We start from the raw sequence: 25120 nt of genomic DNA, 5'->3' as shown, positions 1-25120 counted from the left end.
ATTCCCCTATGTTTACCCCTTCGCCAACACTACTGGCAATTTAGCTTGGCCAATTCACCTGACCTGCACATCTTTGGACTGTAGGAAGAAACCGGAGCACCCGGAGGAAACCCACGCAGACACGGGGAGAATGTGCAAACTCCACACAGTCAATCACCTGAGGCGGGAATTGAACCCGGGTCTCTGGCGCTGTGAGGCAGCAGTGCTAACCACTGTGCCACCGTGCCACCCTAATGTTTTATGAGATGATATTTCCAACTTTGAATGTATTTTCTTGAATTTCTTACACTAAAATTCTCTGAAATTCCCAGGTGTTCTCACAGATTCCTACAATAAATACAAGGATATCCCCACCAAAATAACATAAATCGCACTCCCACTGCTGCTGGTCTGGAGGCTCTCAGGGACTAATAGTGGGAGACACTGGAGTAATGGCAAAAATCCATAAGCCCCTCAATGGCACAGAAGCCTTTCTGACTGAGAGGGGAAGCAGATAACTCTCTGGGGATATGAGCAATAACCTAGTGATAGGTTTTTGTTGATGGTGCTCTGTAAGTGTGTACAAAGGGAAGACCAATGTGAATGTCTAACCTGTTAATCTTTTATTAATATAGACAGTGACATTTTCACAGCATGTTTGAGATTGAAAGTTTCCAATCAGGAGTTCAAATACAGCGCAACACATTGGAATTCCAACGGTATATTCTATAATATAGTACACAACAAAATTTCAAAAGCTAGCATTCAACCACAGTCTTCTAACACCAGATGCATGTTTTTTGGAGGAACTCCCTGCTGTGCCCAGTTCTTCCTCACTGTTGCAGTTTATGCTAATTCTACATCCAAAATAGATTGCAGTTTCTAAGTTTGTATTGACAGCTGTATGATTAGAATGGAGACCAGCAAAAGTTGATCTGTCACTATAATGTCCCGTAGTCGTCAGGGTAAATGGTCGCAGATAAAGCTAACAGTGAAACATGGCATGGGTTTTAAATATTTATTTGCCATTTTCTTCCACCCCACAGTAGTCCAGCAAAGGCACAGCCGCTGGCCTATTTTGGAGAAGGTTCTGGCCCCATATTACTGGATGATGTGCAGTGCACAGGGAATGAACTCTCTATAGACCAGTGTCCCAAGAGCTTATGGGGTGACCACAACTGTGGGCACAAGGAAGATGCCGGTGTTTCCTGCAATCCTCTCAGGAGTAAGTACACAAAATCAAACAATTTTTAACATAACTAATTCTATGAAGTGCATATTGAAGTGAATGGGTATGATATTGTATAGCAGTCTAAAGCTTCATTTCAGTTAGTAAATTGTAATAATTTGGCATAGATTAAAGAACAAAATCAATAACTATGGTGCAATAACAAAGTTTTAATGATAATGATGGAAAATTGTGCCTCAGCATCCTTAATGTATTTCCTTGGTTTCTGCACAGAAGGACTGAGAAAATGGTTGGAGGATTTCTGACTGACGTTTTGCAAACTTGGTTTTATTCCTGGATTTTGCACTTTCAAAAGAAGAAACTGATTAGTTTCTTGTGACAGTAAAGGGTCCTACAGCAGCTTTCAGAATGAGTTAATATTCGGTGCATTCTGATTCTCAGTACACAATGTTCGATTATTTATAACTTTTCCTGTGTGAAATGCTTTGCAAAGGTGCAGCTACTCTTAGTTTTGTTCTTGTGCAGTTGATGGACGGAGAATAGATGTACTTGAGTTTATTAATCGCAAATATGCAGGGCATCAATTCTCCAGGCACTAAGTAATAAAAGTTCTCAAATGTAATAGATAGGCCCTATGTGCTTGCAACATCTGTTTCCAATGGTCATTTGGAGACCTCTCAGACTGAAGTAATGAAATGCATAAATTGCAACAATTCTTGTTTCACAGAGGAGAAAATTACAGTTTTATAACTGACAGCATTGCATGAATTTACTTGTAGTATTTTAATATTTAGTCTGTACCACAGCTGTCTTAAACTAATCATTATTAGCATAAGTTTTAAAAAGAATTCTAGTTTTCTATTTAATTAAGTTACACTTAAAAACAACTGGATGCTTTGATCTTTATTATAGTGTTATCAGATATCCTCACTCGAGCCCTTTGTATTGTTCAGATGGTGCTGTGCGCCTAGTCGGAGGGAAGGGTAGCCATGAAGGACGACTTGAGGTGTACTATGGTGGCGAGTGGGGAACTGTCTGTGATGATGGTTGGACAGAGCAGAATGCTCAAGTTGTTTGCAGGCAACTGGGATTCAGGTACCTAAGGAGCTTTTTATCTTCAGCTTGTTTATCAAATCAAAGAAACATGAGAGTGAGAAATTAAGAAATAAAATTAAAGCCAGTTGAAGCTATGATATCTTCTAAAAAACTAATTCAGTGTGAAATCACCATTTGCTTTACTGCATGGAATATTGGATAAGGCAACATGGGGAGAATCACTTAACAGGAATGTTAGATTTGAAAGAAATGTTGATTAAAATAAGTTAACTGCAAAAGCTAAGGTTACTGAATTAATGATAATTGACACAATCATTTTTATAGCAGGGTTAGGTCAAATATTGGGGGAAATGCAGTGCAAAAGTCACATATTTTTGGGCTTTTTAACGACTGGGAATGTGACTTGTGTGGTGATCTTGTGTTTTATCTTGATGAGAGATATGAATTGTGTGTGTGGATATAAATGTGACTAAAGCGTGATTTTAGTACCATTTTATGTTGCATAAGATGCCACTAAGAATTCCAAAAGTAAAGTAAACAACCTTGAATTTTCAAAAGGCATTTGGAAAGATGCTGCACAGAAGATAATTGCGCAATATTAAACATCATGGATTGGGGATGATATATTAGTCATGGATGTAGGATTGGTTAAAAGGCAGAAAACAGAAAGGCCACTGCTAGATTGGCAGGTTCCAAGTACTCGGGCATCTCAAAGATCAATATCTGAGCCTCGGTTATTTCCAAACCATATGAACAACTTAGATGAGGACATGAAGGATAATGAATTCGAAATTGCTCATGAACAAGCTTAGTAGAAAATTAAGCCTTGCAGATATAAAGAGACTACAAAGTAATGTAGATGGGGGAGGAGGGCAGCAGTGATGGGAAAAAAGCGAAAGGTAGTATTAAATGTAGAAAAATGTGAGCTGAGTTAATCAAGCTGTCCAAAGATGCCAAAGACCTCTAGAGGCTGCTGAGATGGACCAACCACTTGGCACTTCTGGCTGAAGATTGTTGTCCTGTGTGTTGGACTCCTCCATTATTGAAGTTGAGGATACTTGTGGAGCTTCCTCCAGTCAGCTGTTGAATTGTCCACCACTATTTACAACTGAATTGGACAGACTGCAGTGCTTAGATCTGATCCTTTGCTTGCAGAATCAATTAGCCCTGTTTTCATTTGCAGTTTATGCTGTTTGCCGTGGAAATGGTCCTGCTTTGTAACTTCACCAGGTTGACGACTCATTTTTAAGTATTCTTCATCACTCCTATGCTCTTCATTGAATGAAATTTAACCTCCTGGCTTGATGTTAGTAGTAGACGGAGGATATGCTGGGCCATAAGGTTACAGATTGTATTGGAGCACAATTTTGCTTCCGATCAATAATGCCCAGTTTCAAGCCGCTTGATCTGCTCAAAATCCATCTGTTTCTGCATGATGATAGTTTCATAGAGCACAGTGGAGGATAGATCAATGTGACGGTAAGCTCTTTCTCCATAAAGATTGTGATAGTCACTCGTATAGATATTATCATAGATAGATACACCTGTGCCAGGCAGATTGGTGAGAATGAGATTGAATATTAGTTTCCCTCCTTTTAGGACACAATCAACTCCATTAGTAGAGGTGCTGCCAAGCCACTCTTGGTGGTCCACATTGAAGTCCCCTACCCATTGTACATTCTGCTGTCTTACTATGCTCAGTGTTTCTTACTCAACATGGGCTAGTACTGGCATCAGCAGCAGAAGGGTGGGTGGCAGTACATGGTGACCATCCTGAGGTTTCCTTCCCCATGTTTGACTCAATGATTTGAGACTTCATAGTGTCTGATGTAAATGCCAAGAACTCCCAAACAGCTCTCGCCTGACTGTATATCACTGTGGTGTTACCTCATCAGGGAAAGTGAAGGTGTTGTCTGGTACATTGTCTGTCAGATACAATCCAATGAAGACTAGTTCCAGCCATGCCAGCTGAGCAAGAAGCTTTAGCATGAAGTTGGCCTGATCCTTTAATGAGGTTTGAATGTCTAAGAGGTTTTTGCTGGGGATACAAAAGGGTTGAATCTTTATTTATGATATTTTCAAGAGATCATTCTTCTTGCATACTACACTCTTCTTTCATACTCTTGCCATGGAAATGGTCCTGCTTTGTAGCTTCACCAGGTTGACGACTCATTTTTAGGTATTCTTCATCACTCCTATGCTCTTCATTGAATGAAATTCAAATGTTTATACTCAACTTTATACTTTGTTTCATACTCTTCTTTAGTATCATCTTCTCTTCTGTTTGTTTTTAAAATTACATCGGCAGCCTCTTGTGAGTATTGTTAGTGATTGACCTTCACAGTAAGCAAAATGAAAAACACTTTCTGGTCTATCAAATCAAATGCCACTCTGGAATCTGGCTTGTCAAGTATTAGCATCAGCTAGAATAATAGAAAATGACAAGCCGGGCCTAAGGGCTAACTGGCCTACTCTGATTCCTACAGAGTTTACTTGTTGACTTCAGGCTACTAGTGGAAAAGATCATTCATGCAAAACTTACAAGGCACTGCTTTCTAGGATTTTCAATATTTGCAGCTAATTGATGAGGTTCCTGTTAGTCAGTGAGTTCATAATTACTTCAATTCTAAATATTTTAGCAGGTATTTGTTGCTTCAACTGTTGTGCTTTTCTCCCCCTCTGACAGATATGCACAGAATCCCCCAGAAAGACGGTTTGAAGGAGGCTCTGGGCCGATTTACTTGGATGATGTCCACTGTTCAGGTCAGGAATCGTCACTGTCTTTTTGCCCAAGAAGCGAATGGGGAAAGCACGATTGCAGCCACCACGAGGATGTGACTGTCATTTGTACACACAATGCTGCGAATGACATCCAGGGAATCCTTTTCGGTAAGTGATGGTCAAGACGTGCAGGACTAGTTGTGTCTTTCAGACGATAAGACCTCCATTGAGGCCTCGCAACTGTAAATGTAAGGATTTGCACTCAGTCAAGCTGGAACAAAACTAAAGTAAAACAGTGTTCCACCCTATTCTGGTACCCATTGGGAAATTCCACTGGGCATTTTCCCTGGTTCAGTTGGAATTTTGGACCAATAGAACATTAAAAGAAAAGATTATGTATTATTTTTCCACCCACCAGGTCCCCCTATCAGATTGATGGATGGAGAAAATAAGAAAGAGGGACGTGTTGAAATTTTTATCAAGGGCCAGTGGGGAACTATTTGTGATGATGGATGGACTGATGAGGATGCCACTGTTGTCTGCCATCAGCTGGGATATGAGTAAGTCAATGTTAGATGAGGTGCAGGTGTGGTGTAGCTTACTGTATCATTAAAAACATTTATTCCCCGATCTAGCTGTTTAAATAATAAATTCAAGCACAATGTTCAGTCACTTAATGACTGCCAGATTCTTTTTTCAGACATTACATTTTCTCCTCTTGGGATTCCAGGTGGGGTATTCAAATTGCTATACTTAATGGAAAATAGGCTAATATTGAAGAAAGGAGAAAGTGAGGACTGCAGATGCTGGAGATCAGAGCTGAAAATGTGTTGCTGGAAAAGCGCAGCAGGTCAGGCAGCATCCAAGGAGCAGGAGAATCGACATTTCGAGCATGAGCCCTTCTTCAGGCTCATGCCCGAAATGTCGATTCTCCTGCTCCTTGGATGCTGCCTGACCTGCTGTGGTTTTCCAGTAACACATTTTCAGCTAATATTGAACAAAAACTAGTGTGTGTTTAGACAGTTCACGAAGATATAGCACAATATGGGTAAATGCTGAAATAATGCAATAGCATACTTTTAACTTTACATTTTATTAAATATAAAACATAAGGAAACAGAGACTAAAGATTATTCACTTGGATTTTCCATTAGAGTGCTCCCAATTGTACAACATTTCCTTAGTGGAAGGTCAACTCATGTGCTAGACAAAACACCTTTATGGTCATTTAATCAACTTCTCTAGTTATCTAGTCAACAGCAAAAAAGCTCTCTGTAGTATCTAGCCATAGTACTTAGTATAAACTGCTTATAACATTTTCTGTGGTTTTACAATTTAGTGAAGGAGAGTGCATTATATTTCAGTAAAACACTTTGTTCCTGTCAAGTGTGATGTTAACAGTTTGATCAATAATGCTTCAGTATTGCTGAAAAAAAAAATACATCTATGGAAGATTTAAGCTTTACAGTTTTGCCTGCCTGAATCTTGTACTCACCAGGACATTTCCTAAGAATGCAAATTTAGGAGAAAACCAACATTTATACTGTATGAGAGGAGAGTGCTAATTGGTTGACAGGTAGGTTCTGGCTAGTAGAGCATTGCCATGAAGAGTGCACCCATTAATGCTGATTGATTTAACAACAAGGCCTTGTTTACATTTTAAACCATAAAGATTGGCTCTGAATTGTTAAGAAATAATCTATAAAATGACTTTTGTTTTAGTTGAAACGGGGCAGTGCATGTACATGTTCTTTTTGTCTACAAAGAACAGGGCCCTGTTGTATATATTATAGTTAACACCATCCAATGGGTGTTAACTATAATATATGTAACTCTCAGTACACACAAGTGCATCACATTGTTATTCTGGCGAACAAATCCACACTTGCAAAACTCACAACACAGTATCTTACACTATAAGTGATTTTGCAACTGGACAATATTTGCTGGATAATCATGAAGGACGAGGAATTATGCTGATGGCCAATTTAGGTTTTATTTATGTGGTTCTGGCTAAACCTAACCCTAACGTAATCAAACAACTATTTTGATAATGTTTCACATTTACACTCCCAATTGAGATATCTCCCTGGAACACTTATCAAGAATTTAGGTGCTGGATATGCAATCAGTTATCAGTAATGTACTAAATTTCCAAAATCACTTTGGGGGAGGAAAGACTTCTAGTCAGAATATGATGTTAGAAATTGACCAAAATCCTGGTGGTTTCCCATAAAAAGCCCTCCCCAAAGCATCCAACATGTCATGCCCCCTCTTGCCATCACTTATCTCTGTGCATCGGTCAATGGTTATTCTAGGCCTTGGTGGATATAACACTGACAGAAACCATCTCCTCCCAACTAACAGCTCTCAGCAGGCAAGTCTTATGAATTTGGGGTCCTTGAACCCAAAGAAAGTAGATCATTGCCCAGTTCAGTGCCTAACTGTGAATAATGCGACAGATCTGTCCCTGCCAATGAGCCATTGCAGGGCTCTTGCTGGCTCACCATCCAATGGGTGTTAACTATAATCAATACTATGCAATGATTCATTTGAAATATATTCTTAGGAAGAGGAGACATTATTCAAGTCAGCAGTGACCATGCTGTTGCGTCCAAAAAGTGAAAAGTAAAATGTTAGGACTGAATTTGTAAAGGAGATAAAAGAAGTTTTATCTCACTGGCGAACAGTGAGGGCAGTACAGTTGGAAGTTTGCAGTCAGATATCGGTGGTAAAGTATGTAGGAGGTGGTAAATGTTCCCATGCTGCTGATCAAGACTTCAGAGGTGAACAGGATTTTGAGAGTTTGAGTCGTGAGTTTTGGAAGTAAGTAAGAGATTATGGTTGATATGTGAAATTGAGATAGAAAGGTGTAGACTGACGGGCTAATGTATGACAAAAGCTATGACATCATCAATGTCATTTAGCTGGAGCAAGAGGTAAAAATAAATTGCAGTTTGATTTGTCTATAGATAATATAACCCTTCAGATACAAATTAAAGGAATTGTAAGGAGACTAAATTCATTGCGACTTATACATGCAAAGCAAACTTGAACCTGGGAAGCCTAAGCAGAAATTGGCCCTTGGATCTCAATGTAATAATTGGAGCGTCTGTTACATGTATAGCCAGTGGCAATCAGGCCTCTTTTGCCTGAGTAGCAGCCACCCTGTGACATGAAGTATGGATAGGTAAAATGAGAGGTCAGAGTTGACTGTGGGAGGTGATGAAAAGAAAGCTTATTTGGTGGTGGCTGCTTGGTAAGACAATGGCATATATCTGAAAACTAGAGCACCACGGACGTAACACCTATTCTAGTCTGCACTATTGAGTTGCTGCAGTGGTTCTCTGGACTAGTGTGATGTCCCTTTTTTGTATACTCTTTGAAAGACTTTGACACAGTAGTTACATAAATGCACTCACAAATTTGTCTTTTGTGCTGCAAAATTTGTCATTTAGCCAAATAATGGTGAATTTCTCCCATATGATTTCTTCCTCGATGATAACCATAATCATCATGAAAAATCCTTTATCTTTAAGAAATCTAGAAAGTTGATATGGGGTGTTCTCATGACAGTGAGTATCACGTGGAACTTTGCAAAGCTTACTATCCAGGGAAGCTGAATATTGTAATGACTTCTTTCTACAGAAAACATCTGAAGTTGTTAGTCCTTCGAAAAATGATGAGTATCAAGTCTAAGGATTTGGCCTGATTTGATGAATGTTTCCTTTGATGGTGTGGAAGGTTGCATTGGTATGAAAACTCCCTGCAGTCTTCGCTTTTGTTTCGATAAATACACCTGTTTCAAATCTGAATAAACAATGCTGATCATGTGCAGAAAATTTCACTGCCCTGTTTTGGGAATCAGATATGGCTGAGTCAGAACTGCATGTCTGAGTGGCCTTCCTGGCAAAGTGGCCAGAGGTGAAGCTGTTGCACCCTTGCGAAAGCCGCCTCATTACTTTAATATTGCAGCTCACATAAAGCTCCAAATGAACACTTTGTAAGATGCATGTCAAGTCCACCAGAAACCCAAGTGTTGTCTGAGCACCAAAAATAGAAATTGCAGAAGAAACTCAGCAGGTCTGACACTATCTTTGGAAAGAAAACAGAATCAAAGTTTGGACCCAGTGACCCTTCTCCAGTTCAGTTACTGGACCTGAAATGTTGGCTCTGCTTTCAGATGCTGCCAGACCTGCGGATTTTCCAGAAATTTCTGTTTTTCCTTTCAAATTTCCAGAATCTGCAATTCTTTATTTTTAGTTGTTTGAGCAATCCTCACCATTAACCACCAAGTTGTATGAATCTGTCAGCGCTACTACTCCATACCCCATGGGAGTGATTTGCTGCACTGTCTTCTTTAAGTGTAGGGATCTACAGGACCTGCTTGATCTGGTGTGGCAAAGGAAAACCACTTGCTAGTTGAATGAGAAGGGTCTCTTGGCTTACATAATATGTAGCTTGTTTCATGCAAGTACTTAAGTAAGTATTGCAGTGATATGATAGATTATGTTTCAGAGACTACAAGGAGGGAGTGGATGGGTTGACTTATCCCCTTATGATCCTAAGCCATTCTCTCAACAAGTCAGGAGAAGGCTCTCCTCAGTATTAGCCCTGACACCATTACACAGCATGAATGATGAGAAACAAAAAAACAAATGGAGGCCAGCTCAATAGTGTAACCTCAGCAACTGGAAGAAGAGCTTCAGCAGAAGGAAATGCAGGAAATAAATGAAAAGTTAGTTACTGCTAAAAATCCACCTGATATCCAGCAGGCAGAAGTAATCACAGTACAAGATCAGAGGTCACACAACACCAGGTCATAGTTTATTTAGTTCTTTGAGAAAGTGACCAAACAGGTAGATGAGAGTAAACCAGTTGATGTGGTGTATATGGATTTCAGCAAGGTGTTTGATAAGGTTCCCCACAGTAGGCTATTGTACAAAATGCAGAGGAATGGGATTGTGGGACATATAGCAGTTTGGATCAGTAATTGGCTTGCTGAAAGAAGACAGAGGGTAGTGGTTGATGTTCATCTTGGAGTCCAGTTACCACTGGTGTACCGCAAGGGTCAGTGTTGGGTCTACTGCTGTACGTCATTTTTGTAAACGACCAGGATGAGGGCATAGAATGGTGGGTTAGTAAATTTGCAGATGACACTAAGGTCGATGGAGTTGTGGATGGTGACAAAGGATGTTGCAGATTACAGAGAGACATAGATAAGCTGAAGAGCTGGGCTGAGAGGTGGCAAATGGAGTTTAATGCAGACAAGTGTCAGCTGATTCACTTTGGTCAGAGTAACCGGAATACAAAGTACTGGGTTAATGGTAAGATTCTTGGTACCGTAGATGAGCAGAGAGATCTTGGTGTCCTTGTACACAGATTCTTGAAAGTTGCCACCCAAGTTGACAGGGTTGTTAAGAAGGCAGACAGTGTTTTAGCTTTTATTAATAGAGGGATCGAGTTCCGGAACCATGAGGTTATGCTACAGCTGTACAAAACTCTGCTGCAGCCGCACTTGAAGTATTGTGTACAGTTCTGGTCACCGCGTTATAAGAAGGATGTGGAAGCTTTGGAAAGGGTGCAGAGGAGATTTACTAGGATGTTGCCTGGTATGGAGGGAAGGTCTTACGAGGAAAGGCTGTTTTCCTTGGAGAGAAGAAGGTTGAGAGGTGACTTAATAGAGACATATAAGATAATCAGAGGGTTAGAAAGGGTGGACAAGGTGAGCCTTTTTCCAAGTATGGTGACGGTGAGCACGAGGGGGCATAGCTCTAAATTGAGGGGTGATAGATATAGGACAGATGTCAGAGGTAGTTCCTTTACTCAGAGTAGTAAGGGTATGGAATGCTTTGCCTGCAACGGTAGTAGTTTCGCCAACTTTAAATGCATTTAAGTCATCATTGGACAAGCATATGGACATACATGGAATAGTGTAGGTTAGATGGGCTTCAGATTGGTATGACAGTTCGGTGCAACATCGAGGGCTGAAGAGCCTGTACTGTGCTGTAATGTTCTATGTTCTAAGTCACAAGCTTTTGGAGCACTGCTCCTTCATCAGGTGAAGTGACCTGATGTTGTGTTACTTCTGACCTTGTCCATCCCAGTTCAATAACGGCACCTCCATAGTGTGATCAGAGTACAGGCAGAGTGCGGAGAGCTCAAATCAAGCTTAAACATGCAATTGAGGAAAAGGAAAATACATGCAGTCATGTAAATCTTGCAGCATGTTCCAAGGAGGAATGCAGAACCTTGGTTCAAAACCTAAAATAACAGTTACAATCAATTAATAGATAATGCTGTGACAGTCTTCCTGTTTAAAGAAAAAGAAGATTATCTTAAAAATGAAGTGGATAAGTCAGTGCAACAGATAATTGAACTCTTGCATGATGGAACAATACATCCATAGGTATCTGAGAGTGGCGAGAATAGTTTCTTTACCAAAGCAAAAGAAAAGTAAAAAGATTGAAGAAAGTCCTAATGCACCCAAATTTATAGGTTACCTTTGTATTGTCAACAGTACCTTGCCCACAATCAGGAAATTTGACTGGGATTCCTCAGAGCTTGTCACCAAATGTTTTGGAAGCCTGCAAATGCCAGTCATTTTGTAGTCACTCACAAAGAGTGGGTCTTCACAGATTAGTTTATCACACCGCAGTATATAAAAGGCCAGGTACAACATTCGCAATACTGGAGAGGTGTTTTCCTGCCCAGGATTTCCCTTTTGTTTGAAAAATATTAGCTAAAACGTTTTAAATCAGCGCACAGAGGAAATTCCTCTGAAGAATTAAGTTAATGCTGGGCAATCACAGCTGCTCCAGAAATGAGCCGAAAGATGCCGTAATTATTTCATCATTTACTAAATGCCGTTTAGCATAAATCTGGGTGGCCTCTTCACAAAAACCCCAGTGTACTATCTGGCATTATACTCTGATCCGGGTGGCCACTGCTGTTGTGAATCTCATAGGTTCTTTCACAAGCATAGCACAATATGATATTTTTCCACATGAAGGTTAAGGATGTCAGTACTTGAAAGCTGAATATCCAAAGTCAGCAAGAAAGACTGCCAATCCTCATATAACAATGCCAAAAGAAAAGTATTATTTGTTCAAATCTACACAAATTTAAAACATGTCTTCACTCCTTCCCCCTTCTGATCTGCCACATTAAAAATGATATTTAATCTACACATGCGCAGCCACTGCGTTTTGTGTGTGTCTGTGTGTTGTGTGTGTGTGTGCATATCAGTTCAATTCCAGCTAGAAACCCAATCATAGATTCATAGAGATGTACAGCACGGAAACACACCCTTGACTTCAACTCGTCCATGCCAACCAGATATCCTAACCTAATCTAGTCCCATTTCCGAGCACATGGCCCATATCCTTCTAAGCACTTCCTATTCATCCAGATGCCTTTTAAATGCTGCAATTATACCAGCCACCACCACTTCCTCTGCCAGCTCATTTCATGCACGCACCACCCTCTGCATGAAAATGTTGCCTCTTTTGTCTCTTTTATATCTTTCCCCTCTCATGCTAAACCTATGCCATTTAGTTCTGGACTCCCCGACCCCAGGGAAAGGTCTTCGTCTATTTATCCTATCCATACTCCTCATGACCTTATAAACCCCTACAAGGTCACCCCTCAGCCTCTGACGCTCCAGGGAAAAAAAGCCCCAGCCTATTCAGCCTCTCCCGATAGCTCAAATTCTCCAACCCTGGCAACATCCTTGTAAATCTTTTCTGAGCCCTTTCAAGTTTCACAACATCTTTCCGATAGCAAGGAGACCAGAATTGCATGCAATATTCCAAAAATGGCCTAACCAATGTCCTGTACAGCCGCAACATGACCTCCCAACTCCTGTACTCAATACATTGACCAATAAATGAAACCAAACACCAAACGCCTTCTTCACTATCCTATCTACCTGCGACTCCACTTTCAAGGAGCTATAAACCTGCATTCCAAGGTCTCTTTGTTCAGCAACACTCCCTAGGACTTTACCATTAAGTGTATACTTCCGACTAAGATTTGTTTTTCCAAAATGCAGCACCTCACATTTATCTAAATTAAACTCCATCTGCCACTCCTCAGCCCATTGGACCATTTGATCAAGACCCCTTTGTACTTTGAGGTAATCTTCTTCGCTGTCCACTACAATTCCAATTTTGGTATCATCTGCAAACTTACTAACTACACTTCCTATGTTCATATCCAAATCATTTGTGTAAATGATAAAAAGTAGTGGACCCAGCACCAATCCTTGTGGTACTCCACTGGTCACAGGCCTTCAGTCTGAAAAGAAACCATCCACCACCACCCTCTGTCTTCTACCTTCGAGCCAGTTCTGTATCCAAATGGCTAGTTCTCCCTGTATTACATGAGATCTAACCTTGCAAACCAGTCTCTCATGGGGAACTTTGTCGAACGCCTTACTGAAGTCCACATAGATCACATCAACCACCCTGCCCTCATCAATCCTCTTTGTTACTTCTTCAAAAAACTCAATCAAGTTTGTGAGACATGATTTCCCATGCACAAAACCATACTGACTATGCCTAATTAGTCCTTGCCTTTCCAAATAAATGTAAATCTTGTCCCTCAGGATTCCCTCCAACAGCTTGTCCACTACTGATGTCAGGCTCACCAGTCTATAGTTCCCTAACTTTTCCTTATCACCTTTTTAAAATAGTGGTATCGCATTAGCCAACCTCCAGTCTTCCGGCACCTCACCTGTGACTATCGATGATGCAAATATCTCAGTAAGAGGCCCATCAATCACTTCTCTAGGTTCCCACAGAGTTCTAGGGTACACCTGATCAGGTCCTGGGGATTTATTGACGTTTATGCATTTCAAGACATCCAGCACTTCCTCCTCTGTAAGACAGATATTTTTCAATATGTCACCATCTATTTCCCACATCGTATACCTTCCATGTCCTTTTCCACAGTAAACACTGATACAAAATACTCATTTAGTATCTCCCCCATCTCCTGCGGTTCCACACAAAGACTGTCATGCAGATCTTTGAGGGGGCCCTATTCTCTCCCTAGTTACCCTTTTGTCCTTAGTGTATTTATAAAAATCCTTTGGATTCTCCTTAACCCTGTTTGCCAAAGCTATCTCATGTCCCCTTTTTGCCATCCTGATTTCCCTCTTAAGTATACTCCTACTGCCTTTGTACTCTTCTAATGATTCTCTCAATTGTTCCTGTCTATACCTGATGAATGCCTTCTTCTTTTTCTAAAATAAACCCTCCATTTCTCTGGGCATCGAGCATCCCCTACACCTACCAGCCTTTCCTTTCACTCTAAAAGGAATATACTGTCTCTGGACATTTATTATCTCATTTCTGAAGGATTCCTATTTTCCAGAATGTCCTCTTACCTGCGAACATCTGCCCCCAATCAGCGTTTGAAAGTTCTTGCCTAATACCATCAAAACTAGCCTTCCTCCAATTTAGAACTTCAGCTTCTTGGTTGATCTATCCTTTCCCATCGCTATTTTAAAACTAATAGAATTAAGGTCACTGGCCCCAAAGTGCTCCCCCACTGACACCTCAGTCACCTGCCCTGCCTTATTTCCCAAGAGTAGGTCAAGTTTTGCACCTTCTCTAGTAGGTAGTTCCACATACTCAATCAGAAAACTTTCTTATACGTATTTAACAAATTCCACTTCATCTAAACCCTGAACACTATGGCAGTTCCAGTCTATGTTTGGAAAATTAAAATCCCCAAACATAATCACCCTTTTATTTTTACAGATAACTGAAATCTCTCAACAAATTTGTTTCTCAATTTCCCTCTGACTATTATGGAGTCTATAAAGTAATCCCAATAAAGTGATCATCCCTTTCTTATTTCACAGTTCCACCCAAATAACTTCCCTCAATGTATTCTCAGGAATATCCTCCTTCAGTACGCAGTAATGCTATTCCTTATCAAAAACACTACTCCTCCCTCCTCTCTTGCCTCTCTTTCTATACTTCCTATCATATTTGTATCCTGGAACATTAAGCTGCCAGTCCTGTCCATCCCTGAGCCATGTTTCTGTAATTGCTATGATATCACAGTCCCATGTTCCAAACCATGCCCTGCGTTCATCTGCCTTCCTTGTTAGGCCTCTTGCTTTGAAGTAAATGCAGTTTAATTTATCAGTCCTACCTTGTTCTCTGTTTTGTCCCTGCCTGCCCTGACTGTTCGACTCGCTCCTTTCCTTAACCGTATCCAGTCTCAGCCTCATCTGTTTCCTCACTATCTCCCTGGGTCCCAACCCCTCCACCTGACTAGTTTAACTCCTCCTGTGCAGCTCTCGCAAAGCTCCCTGCCAATATATTCGATCCCTTTCTCTCTCTCCTTCACTGATCATGTGCTGCCTTTTGTCTGTCCTCCTTTTTAAAAATGCCAAAGTTCCAAAACAATGCAACAGTGTGTGAAACAGTAATGATCATTGGACATGTTTCTGTCAGTGACTATGATGAGATTTCTGCAAACCATTTTAAATTAGTAAACTTTCAAACACATTTTGCGCTTAATGCAACTGCTGATTGATGAAAAGTAAAGGCACCAGTGAATTTGCTTGCAATGTACCAATTTACACATGAATGGAATGGAAACCGTTCCTGTTCATATATGCCATGGAATTACTGTGAGGTGTGGATGGGATGGTTGCCTGATGCAGCGAATATCTCTGGAGATTTGAAGGACGGGGATGTGTGAAAATTGGATGATGTAATAACCACAGCCTTGAGCTGTATTGTTGTAGAGCTTGAAGTGAAGGTCAAGCACAAAAGAGATTGTTGCAACATTGTGATAGTCTCACTCCTGAAGAAAATGCATCAAAAGAAAATCTTTGGGTTTCATAGTATTCAATGTACACTTTGTAAAAGTTCCATTGAACAGTATTCAGAAATCATATGTTACAGAAAGCAAACTTTTTGAATTTCTGTTTAGTTTATAGAAGCATTAGTTTACCAAGTAGTCAAGTTTATCATCAATGCTCAGAATTTGAGGCGTACTTTGTCCTCAGATCAAAATGTGGTACTATCTTTTTGACTACTAAAGTGCCTCAATTTATGCAATGGTTGACTTGGTTTCCTTATGGTAGTCAAAAGTGGGTACTGCAGATGCTGGAGATCAGTCAAGATTAGAGTGGTGCTGGAAAAGCGCAGCAGGTCAGGCAGCATCCGGGGAGCAGGAAAATCAACATTTTAGCAAAAGCCCTTCAGCAGGAGGGCTTTTGCCTGAAACATCGATTTTCCTGCTCCTCAGAATATGCCTGAACTGAGTGTGCTTTTCTAGCACCACTCTAATCTTCCTTATGGTCGTGTCCAAGCACAGCCAAGTGTTTAATCTTGGCCAACTTTACATGGTCAATATTGTTAAGGTGCATAGTTTATCAGAATCTTTGCCTATCTGTTGTGTATATAAGGAAATTTTGAGCGTACTGCCCAATGTGTTATGCTCACTTTGAACTACTGACAAAAAATGATTAGAAGTCTGCCTCTAGATTTAGCAATGGTGGTGGTTTAACCTGAGGGTCACCATGCTTCAGGCAAGGGGAGAGTTTGAGAAGGAGGGACTTTCATGGTAATGTCAACTAACAGCAGGAATGGAATCCACTGCTATTAGTATTACTCTACATTCACAAACAAGCCATTAACTAACCTAGATAGCTAATGGCCTGATTGATAATACCTTGGATATTTCAATATTAGATTGTTTGAATGTGTTTTTATCTGTCTGCAAAGAAACAGAGTGCGATCTCTGGTAAAAACTTCAACAATTGACAATTAAATACTTCCTCCCTTGTTTATGTCTCCCTGCACCATCTCTTCAAAAGGTGAAACCAAGAAAATTCCTACTGCAGTCCAACAATGCTTCTCATGTCAAATCACTAGCAAGGACAGCCTAACATCAGTAGCATTTATCTACCTTCCTATGGTGGAGAAGCATCACCTATTCAGAGATTGTCAGCTTTTGCCATAGATTAAATCTTGACCACACTACCTGGGGTTCCGTGTCCTCTTACTCATTGACAATAATACTGAGGTTGCAATAAATTACCTAACATTTTGCAATCTGTCATATCTTATGGGTTGCCATAAGAACATTAAAATGGTCAATCAGTGAAGAATGGCTCAAAATATTTAAAGTTTCAAATATGATTTCAAATTGTGATACTTGCCTTGTAAAGAATTCTGTTAGAAATATGTTCACAATCAAAGAAGTTGTAAGGTTTGATGTTTTCTGAGATACACCTGTGTTTTCTTAAAGGGGCCCAGCTAAGGCAAGATCACTGGCCTATTTTGGAGATGGAGTGGGTCCAATACACTTGGATAATGTGAAATGTACTGGTTCTGAGGAAAGCTTGTCAGATTGCATCAAGCAAGACATTGGAACACACAACTGTCGACACAGTGAGGATGCAAGTGTGATTTGTGACTATCAGGGCAAAAAACCTGGAAATCTAGGAAACATAGGTGAATGTTTTTGCCTTCTATTCACTAGAATAGCTGTCTAAATACTTATTATGGAGGAAGGTTTCCTCTGAGCCATAAGGTTTGTAAAATTGTAAATGCCTCTTTATAAATGAGTTGTCATTGACCTTGGAGGTCACCTTTTCCTAACATCTGACCTAGATTATATCTGACCTGCACAACTGGCAGGAAAATTGCGTTTACCTGAATTTTATGAAGCCTTCCTGCCATTGCCAAGCTGAAACCTAACTATATAAACCAGGGCTGAGGAATTGCCTGAGCATAATTTGCAGAAGGCTGCATTTTGTACAAACTCTGAAATGTCTGCGGTTGTGTTGATGGCACATGGAGACTCTATTAAAGGTGCCATAGTCCTATGTGAATTGTCATTTTAGGGAGATAACTATTGGTATATTAATCTGAAGGTCACCACACCTCAGCTGAGGGAGAAGGTTGAGAAAGAAAGTCCTTCATGGTAACCCATCTAGTGCAAGAATTGAACTCATGCTCTTTGTATCACTCTCTCAAGCCAAGTGAACTACCTGACGCACCAAGAAATACTCAAATAAATTCTTCACTGAGTCTTGCAGCTTTCTGTTCACCTGCACTACGCAGTTCTGCTTGTTTGTGTAAAATGGAAACAGAAATATGTGTGGCAATTTCTGGCAGCATCGTGGCTCAGTGGTTAGCACTGCTATCTCACAGCACAGGGTTCAATTCCAGCCTCAGACGACTGTCTGTGTGGAGACTGCACATTCTTCTCATTTCTGCGTGGGTTTCCTCTGGTTTCTCCAGTTTCTTCTCGCAATCCAGAGATATACAGGTTAGGTGAATTGGCCATGCTAAAGTGTCCAGGGATGTGCAGGGTAGATGGATTAGCCAGGGGAAATGCAGGGACAGGGTAGGGGATAAATCAGGTGGGATGCTTTTAGCGGAGTCAATGTGAACTTGCTGGGCCAAATTGCCTGCTCCCACACTGTAGGGATTCTATGAATACCTTTAAAAGTGTGAATCACTTGTTCAATTTTGGCCATAAAGTAGTTCTTTGCTTGTTCTATTGCTTTGTCTGCAATGTTTTGCAAGATTTCCCTTTTGTTTTGCCATAATTTTATGTTTTACAAGAGTTATATCTTCAAGCATCTTTTTAATAATCCTCTCATTTCCAAAACTTTGGAAATATAACAACACTGCTTTTTAAAATTATTTTTTCTTCAGATTTGTGCATTGCTGACTAGACAATGTACTTTCAACATCAATGGCTACGGGAAAACCATCCTGTACATTGTTGACAGCACTTTGTCCTGTAAGACCAGCAAATTATGGGTACACCAAGACAGTGTCATTCACCGAGTTAGAGGTCCTCCAGCAAAGGTTGATGTGTGTGCTTACTGGACACAACCCACAGAGCACTGAGTTCAATGTAACAGAGCTGTTCAGGGTAGTCCTCAACAAAAATTTCTGCATTGCTTTTCAGGGTATTGTATATGCAGTTATCCCCATACCTTGTTGTGACATGTGCTGGCTTAGACAGTCCTCTGTGAGCATGTCAGAGCAGACCTGTCTTGGTGCCTTCACTTCGTGAGGGAAGTTGTCACAAATTATGTTGGAGATTGACTAGTGGCACCTTATCATAGTTTTCAAAAGTAGGGTATTAAGGAGAGAATCAGAGTATTGAATAGGACATTGAAAGTGGCTGTAATCTTGTGTTTGACTCGCCAAAACAATGAAATATAATCACCAATGCACTGACTGTTTCTATTGCTACTTCCATCAACACCTTGGGATGAAGATCGTTTGGTCCAGGAGATTTATTAACCTTAACTCTGGCTAAGTATTAACGCTAACTAAGTACTACCTTTTTGGTAGTCATATTTTTAGCACTTCACATATCAAAGTGCCTTGATTGTCAAATCCTTCTGGGGGTTTTTCTGTGCCTTCCCCTGTGAAGGCAGACACAAAATCAACGTTTAGGTTTTGTACTATTTCCCAGTTCTCCATTATAAATATGACTGTTTCCACATGAAATGAGCCTACATTTATCCTTGCAGATCCTTTTCCTTCCAGGTATCAATAAAACCTTTCACCATCCTTTTTTATGTTCCTCACTAGCTTGTATTCATATCTCTTTTCATTTTCCTTTTCAATTTCTGGATGCCGTTTTTGCTGAATCCTAAATTGCTCACTATCCTCAGGCTTAGCACTATTTCTGGTATCCTGGCTAGCAGAAACATTGCCTCTGAAAATCATGAGCTTAAGATTGATGTTTGGTACTCAGGAGTCAATCATCATTGTTTACCCTCTGCAAATCTCTGTAATAATTGGATCCACCTTCCACAATGAGATTTCAGTCATTTTATGGCATTCCCCTTGTCTTGCTGATGCTCTGATCTGGAAACTGAACAGGAGGTCACTGATGTTCAGAGAACCAATGAACTTACAGTTAATGTTTAATAAATTTGCATAAAATGTTATGAAAAATCAAACATTTTCTTTAGGGCAGAAATGTCTTTGTGCTATAATTGTTCTCATAGTCCTGAGTGTCCATATATAAAATTATACACCCTTCAGTATCAATGTTTTTAGCTTCTATTTAGCTTGCATCCTCATTTCACTGTAAAGCCCTAGCTTCTGCAACATCTTCAACATCAGAATGTGGTTGTCTCAGCATCTCCTTCAGATATCCCTTCCTCATCTGAGGAGATGGGTGGCTGTTCCATTTTCCGCTCTTCTAAGTTCTCATCCATCATAGAGCTAGGTTGCACTGTGTGTGACATCTATTATGCTGGAGCCTTTGTCTGATAAAACATAGAACATAGAACAATACAGCACATACAGGCCCTTTGTCCTTCAATGTTGTGCTGACCTGTTAGCCTACTCTTAAGAACAAACTAACCTGCATACCCTTCATTTTACTATCATCCATGCGCCTATCCAAGAGTCGCTTAAATGTCCCTAATCTATCTGACTCTACTACAACTGCTAACAGTGCATTCCATGCACCCACTACTCTGTGTAAAGAACATAGCTCTGATATGTCTCCTAAACTTCCCTCTAATCACATTAAAATTATGCCCCCTTGTGATAGCCATTTCTGTCCTAGGAAAAAGTCTCTGTGAGTTTATTCTATCTATGCCTGTCATCATCTTCTACACCTCTATCAAGTCACCTCTCATCCTTCCTCACTTCAGTGAGAAAAGCCCTAGCTCCCTCAATCTTTCTTCATAGGACATGCCCTCCAGTCCGGGCAGCATACTGATAAATCTCCTCTGCACCATCAGGAAGCTCAGGAAGCTTCCACATCCTTCCTATAATGAGGTGACCAGAATTAAACACAATATTCCAAGTGTGGTCTAACCAGATCTCTACAGAGTTGCAGTATAACCTCATGGCTCTTAAACTCAATCCCCCTGCTAATGAAAGCCATCGCACCATACGCCTTCTTAACAACCCTATCAACTTGAGTGGCAACCTGGAGGGATCTATGGACGTGGACCCAAAGATCCCTCTGTTCCTCCACACTGCCAAGAATCCTGCCTTTAACCCAGTAATCTGCATTCAAACTTGACCTTCAAAATGAATCACTTTTTACTTTTCCAGGTTGAACTCCATCTGCCATTTCGCAGCCCAGCTCTGCATCTTGTCAATGTCCCATTGCAACCTACAACAGCCCTCCACACTATCCACAACTCCACCAACATTCATGTCATTGGCAAACTTACTAACCAAGTATTCCACTTCCTCATCCAAGTCATTTATAAAAATCAGAGGTCCCAGAACAGAGATCCCTTACTGAATACTTTCCATCTACTACCACCCTCTGTCTTCTATGGGACAGGCAATTCTGTATCCAGACAGCCAAATGTCCCTGTATCCCATGCCTCCCTACTCTCTGTATGAGCCTACCGTGGAGAGCCTTATCAAATGCCTTGCTAAAATCCGTATACACTACATCTACTGCACTACCTTCATCAATGTGTTTTGTCACATCCTCAAAGAATTCAATAAGACTTGTGAGGCATGACCTGCCCCTCACAAAGCCATGCTGACTGTCTCTAATCAAACTATGTTTTTTCAAGTAATCATAAATCCTGTCTCTCAGACTCCGCTCCAATAATTTGCCCACCACCATTATAAGACTGACTGGTCTGTAATTCTTAGGGTTATCCCTATTCCATTTTTTGAACAAGGGAATAATATTTGCTGCCCTCCAATCATGAGAACCTGCTCCTCAGATGCTGCCTGACTTGCTGTGCTTTTCCAGCACCACACGTTTTGACTCTGACTCTCCAGTATCTGGAGTCCTTACTTTCTCTTCTCTCTGATAAGTAATGGAGTGCTCCTCTTGAGCAGTTCAGAGTTATAACGTGGGCAGCATTGTAGTGCTGTTTGGCACTCGGCTCATAGGCAATACCCTTCTGAAAGAGCTACTTGTCACCCATAGGACAGCCCTAGAAGTGATGTCGAGGAATGAACATTTACAGAATGCTGTGCAAAATGTAAGCTTTGTGACTTCTCCCTGAATAGTGGATGCATGCCTGCAGGAATTATCTATTGTAATGAATGAGCTGAACATTATGGAGTAAACCCTCTTTGTTTAAGAATCTGGTTGGATGATGCCAAAGAGCTCTGAGTGCCACCTCAATGCAGTTGATGACCCCTTGAATAAGGGAACTCAGTGATGTCTGCAAACCCAACAGTTTGGTGAACTGAACAATCTGTGCTGTTTACTTGTAAAGGTCATCAGTGGGTTGCTGATTTGGAGATGCTGTACGTGTCCCCGGATGTAGTTTGAAATGAGCTAGTGATGAGGACATCCAGTGCAGTTGTGACCTTCAGTGTCACCAGCCCAATGCTTCCGTTCGTACCACGCAGCTGCAGAGCTTCCGGCAAGATCTGACAGATGTAGGTGACAGCATCTCTAGTCATGTGCAGACATCACCAGCCCTGCCTTTTAATCATCTGCCTGTGTCTTTGGTTCATCATTTAGCAATACATTTCCCAATGATGCTGGAGAACCTGGTTTCACTCTTCAGGCCCCGCTTATTCATTCACAGATGTAGGCCCCTCAGCTTTGTGTCTCTGATTCAGCTTCTCCTTCTCCTCCTCCTCTTTAGGCACAACAAAGCTACTACAGCTCCTGGGTTAAGTTGGTTAAGTATCTGACATGGAAGTTTCAATCTGTGAAGAGACATCATGAGTAAGACATTTAGTTTCTTTTTGAGATCGTGACACAGTTGAGCTACTCATTGGGCTCCTGCTCATTGTTGGCTGAAAAATTGCCCTGCAGCCAGCCCTACCTGGTAAGATGTATTCTCCATAACCAGTGGCTTCTTCTGCTTCTTCATTTTATCATGAGCCAGGTCTTTGGAGTCTTGATCATTACGTTGCTTTCCATGTAGTGGCACTGAGTTCAATTGTACTCATTATGGCTTTCATTATCCCCTGTGATACAGCACTACAACTTTGGAATCTATAACCAGAATGACAACCACAGAGAACCACATACAAATGCTCACTTCATCTATAATTTGAAGACAAGAGTTTCCATGCATTAACATCAGTGTATCAAAAGATTTGTTTACACAGATTACAGTTGGGTTGCATACAACTCCATGGAAGCCAACACTGAGGTCTAATGACCAAGCTCACAGATTTAGAATATGGTCAAGAAGAACTGACCTGGTCCGGAAAATGTCTGTTTCAACAGAACAGTTATCTTCCATGAATGGCATTCATGAGATAAAGATTCCCCAGGTAATGTCTTGAGGAAACTACCTGATTCAGCTGGGAAACATTCCTCTTCAAAAGAAAGTCAGGAGATTAAGGTTCAGGAACAATGGCCTCCGTGTAAGACATCCAAGAAATAAAAGGTAACTCTAATTTATAACTGTGCAAAAAGAAGAAAATAATCTTGGTCAAAGTTTTCAGGCCAAAGGCTTACTAATCTTCCAAGTCCATCATGAATGCATTCAGGAAGAACTGTGAAACCTCCAAACTACCTGAATGTTTGAAGTCAGAGACTCACATAGAGATGAAACAAGGATAAATGTAATTGTATATGTTAATGTATTATTACACCTCACTGGAGTAGTGCACTGAAAATGAAATGTCTGCAGTCATCACTTTAAAAATGTGTGAAATTCCTCAATTTACCAGATTTTCATGTCTAGCTTGACAGAAAGCACAGACCTGGTTTCTGTACTTTACAAAAATTAATATTTATTACAAGTAAATAAACTCTAGCTACAGGTAGAACAGTTTGAACCTTGAGCCTATAAACTCCACAAGTTAAAACTCTAATCTTCTTATGAACACCCCCTTACACACACACACACACACACAGTCATAGACACACACACACACATCTGCACAGAGAAAAAAAATGTGATGGAGGGAAACCTGGGAAATAAACCTCTGTGTTCTCCATTTGCAAGATCTACTTGGACAGTTCTTGAGCTGGTCAGAATGCTACAGACTTCCTTTTATAGATGCTTTCACCAGTTGTTCAGAGGTACAGGGTGGCTGGTTCACGCTTATCAAAGGTCTCTGATTTATAAAGTAAAAGTCATAGCTTATAATATTGCTGCAGGAAAAATAAATTGATTTTCTTCAGGCTTAAAGTAGATTTTAGTGTAGAGAACAGAGAGAGTTCCTGAGCTGGGGAAGGTCTGATTGCATCTGATTCTACATGAGAGCCAATCACACAGTTGTTGGCAGCCACAGGGCCTTTGTCATTAATGGCTGGTCATTGGTCCCACAGAGCAATCAGCTCTCCATTTGTACATGGCGACTCAGGTTCAGCCACACTTCAACTATTGCTTGAACAGGGAGATGTGTAAATGGTACTTACAATGAGAGTCAAGTAACTTGCTTTTAACAATTGCAGTAAGCCTTCAGCAATCCTTGTTTTTAAAACCATTCTATTCTCATTTCAAGTGCACAATCAAAATACATAAAAACCAAAAATACATAGATTTAAAGTATAAATGTTAACTTTAGGAAAATGCTTGTGGGGAGATGTTACATAAGGAAATGGTTCTGAGAATGTTAATATGGGAGATTGCATTAAGCTGTACCCAATATAATAGTGTCATAAGCACTTGAGTGTGGAAAATCAGAACATCTTAGGATTTTGTTGGGTGAAGACATATATCTACAGGCCTCCCAATAGTTTTAGTAACAATGTCTATAATGTCATTTGTACCAGATTGCTATCATGAAATAAATTTATCTTACATAAGATAAGTCTTTTCTCATTCAGACTCATTGGCGCTTTTCCTTGACCGTGGTAAACCAACTAAGCCTTTGGGACAAGTCAAGGAAAATGGATGGTAATGGCAAAGTAGAATGAAACCATAGAATCCCTACAGTGTGGAAACAGGCCCTTCAGCCTAACAAGTTCACACTGACCCTCTGAAGAGTAGCCCACACAGACCCATTCTCCTGCATTATTACTCTACATTTACCCATGACTAATGCACCTAATCAAAACATCCCTGAAAACAATGGACAATTTAGCATGGCCAATTCACCTAACCCGCACATCTTTGGATTGTGGAAGGAAACTGGAGCACTTGGAGGAAACCCATGCAGACATGGGGAGAACGTACAAGCTCCACACAGGCAGTCGCCCAAGGCTGGAATCAAACCTGGGTCCCTGGCGCTGTGAGGCAGCACCATGTCGTTCTTAAAG

The 25120-nt window shown here is 40.6% G+C and overlaps 1 protein-coding gene across 3 annotated transcripts in view; it reads left to right on the top strand.

Moving 5' to 3' along the window:
• Positions 1-25120, top strand: part of prss12 (serine protease 12) — a 144759-nt gene that overhangs the window by 84176 nt on the left and 35463 nt on the right. For all 3 annotated transcript variants that reach the window (XM_043696809.2, XM_043696805.2, XM_043696812.2), the window contains exons 5-9: positions 1026-1204; positions 2122-2263; positions 4911-5113; positions 5364-5505; positions 17225-17430. In XM_043696809.2, coding sequence (XP_043552744.1) covers positions 1026-1204; positions 2122-2263; positions 4911-5113; positions 5364-5505; positions 17225-17430 — 872 coding nt within the window. The remainder of the gene's footprint in view (positions 1-1025; positions 1205-2121; positions 2264-4910; positions 5114-5363; positions 5506-17224; positions 17431-25120) is intronic.

Source organism: Chiloscyllium plagiosum, unplaced genomic scaffold (genome assembly GCF_037043375.1).
Source record: "Chiloscyllium plagiosum isolate Xiang-an unplaced genomic scaffold, Cpla_swu_hap1 HiC_scaffold_1, whole genome shotgun sequence".
Lineage (NCBI taxonomy): Eukaryota > Metazoa > Chordata > Chondrichthyes > Orectolobiformes > Hemiscylliidae > Chiloscyllium > Chiloscyllium plagiosum.
Note: the sequence above shows the minus strand (reverse complement) of the source record. Positions and strands in the feature narration are given on the sequence as shown.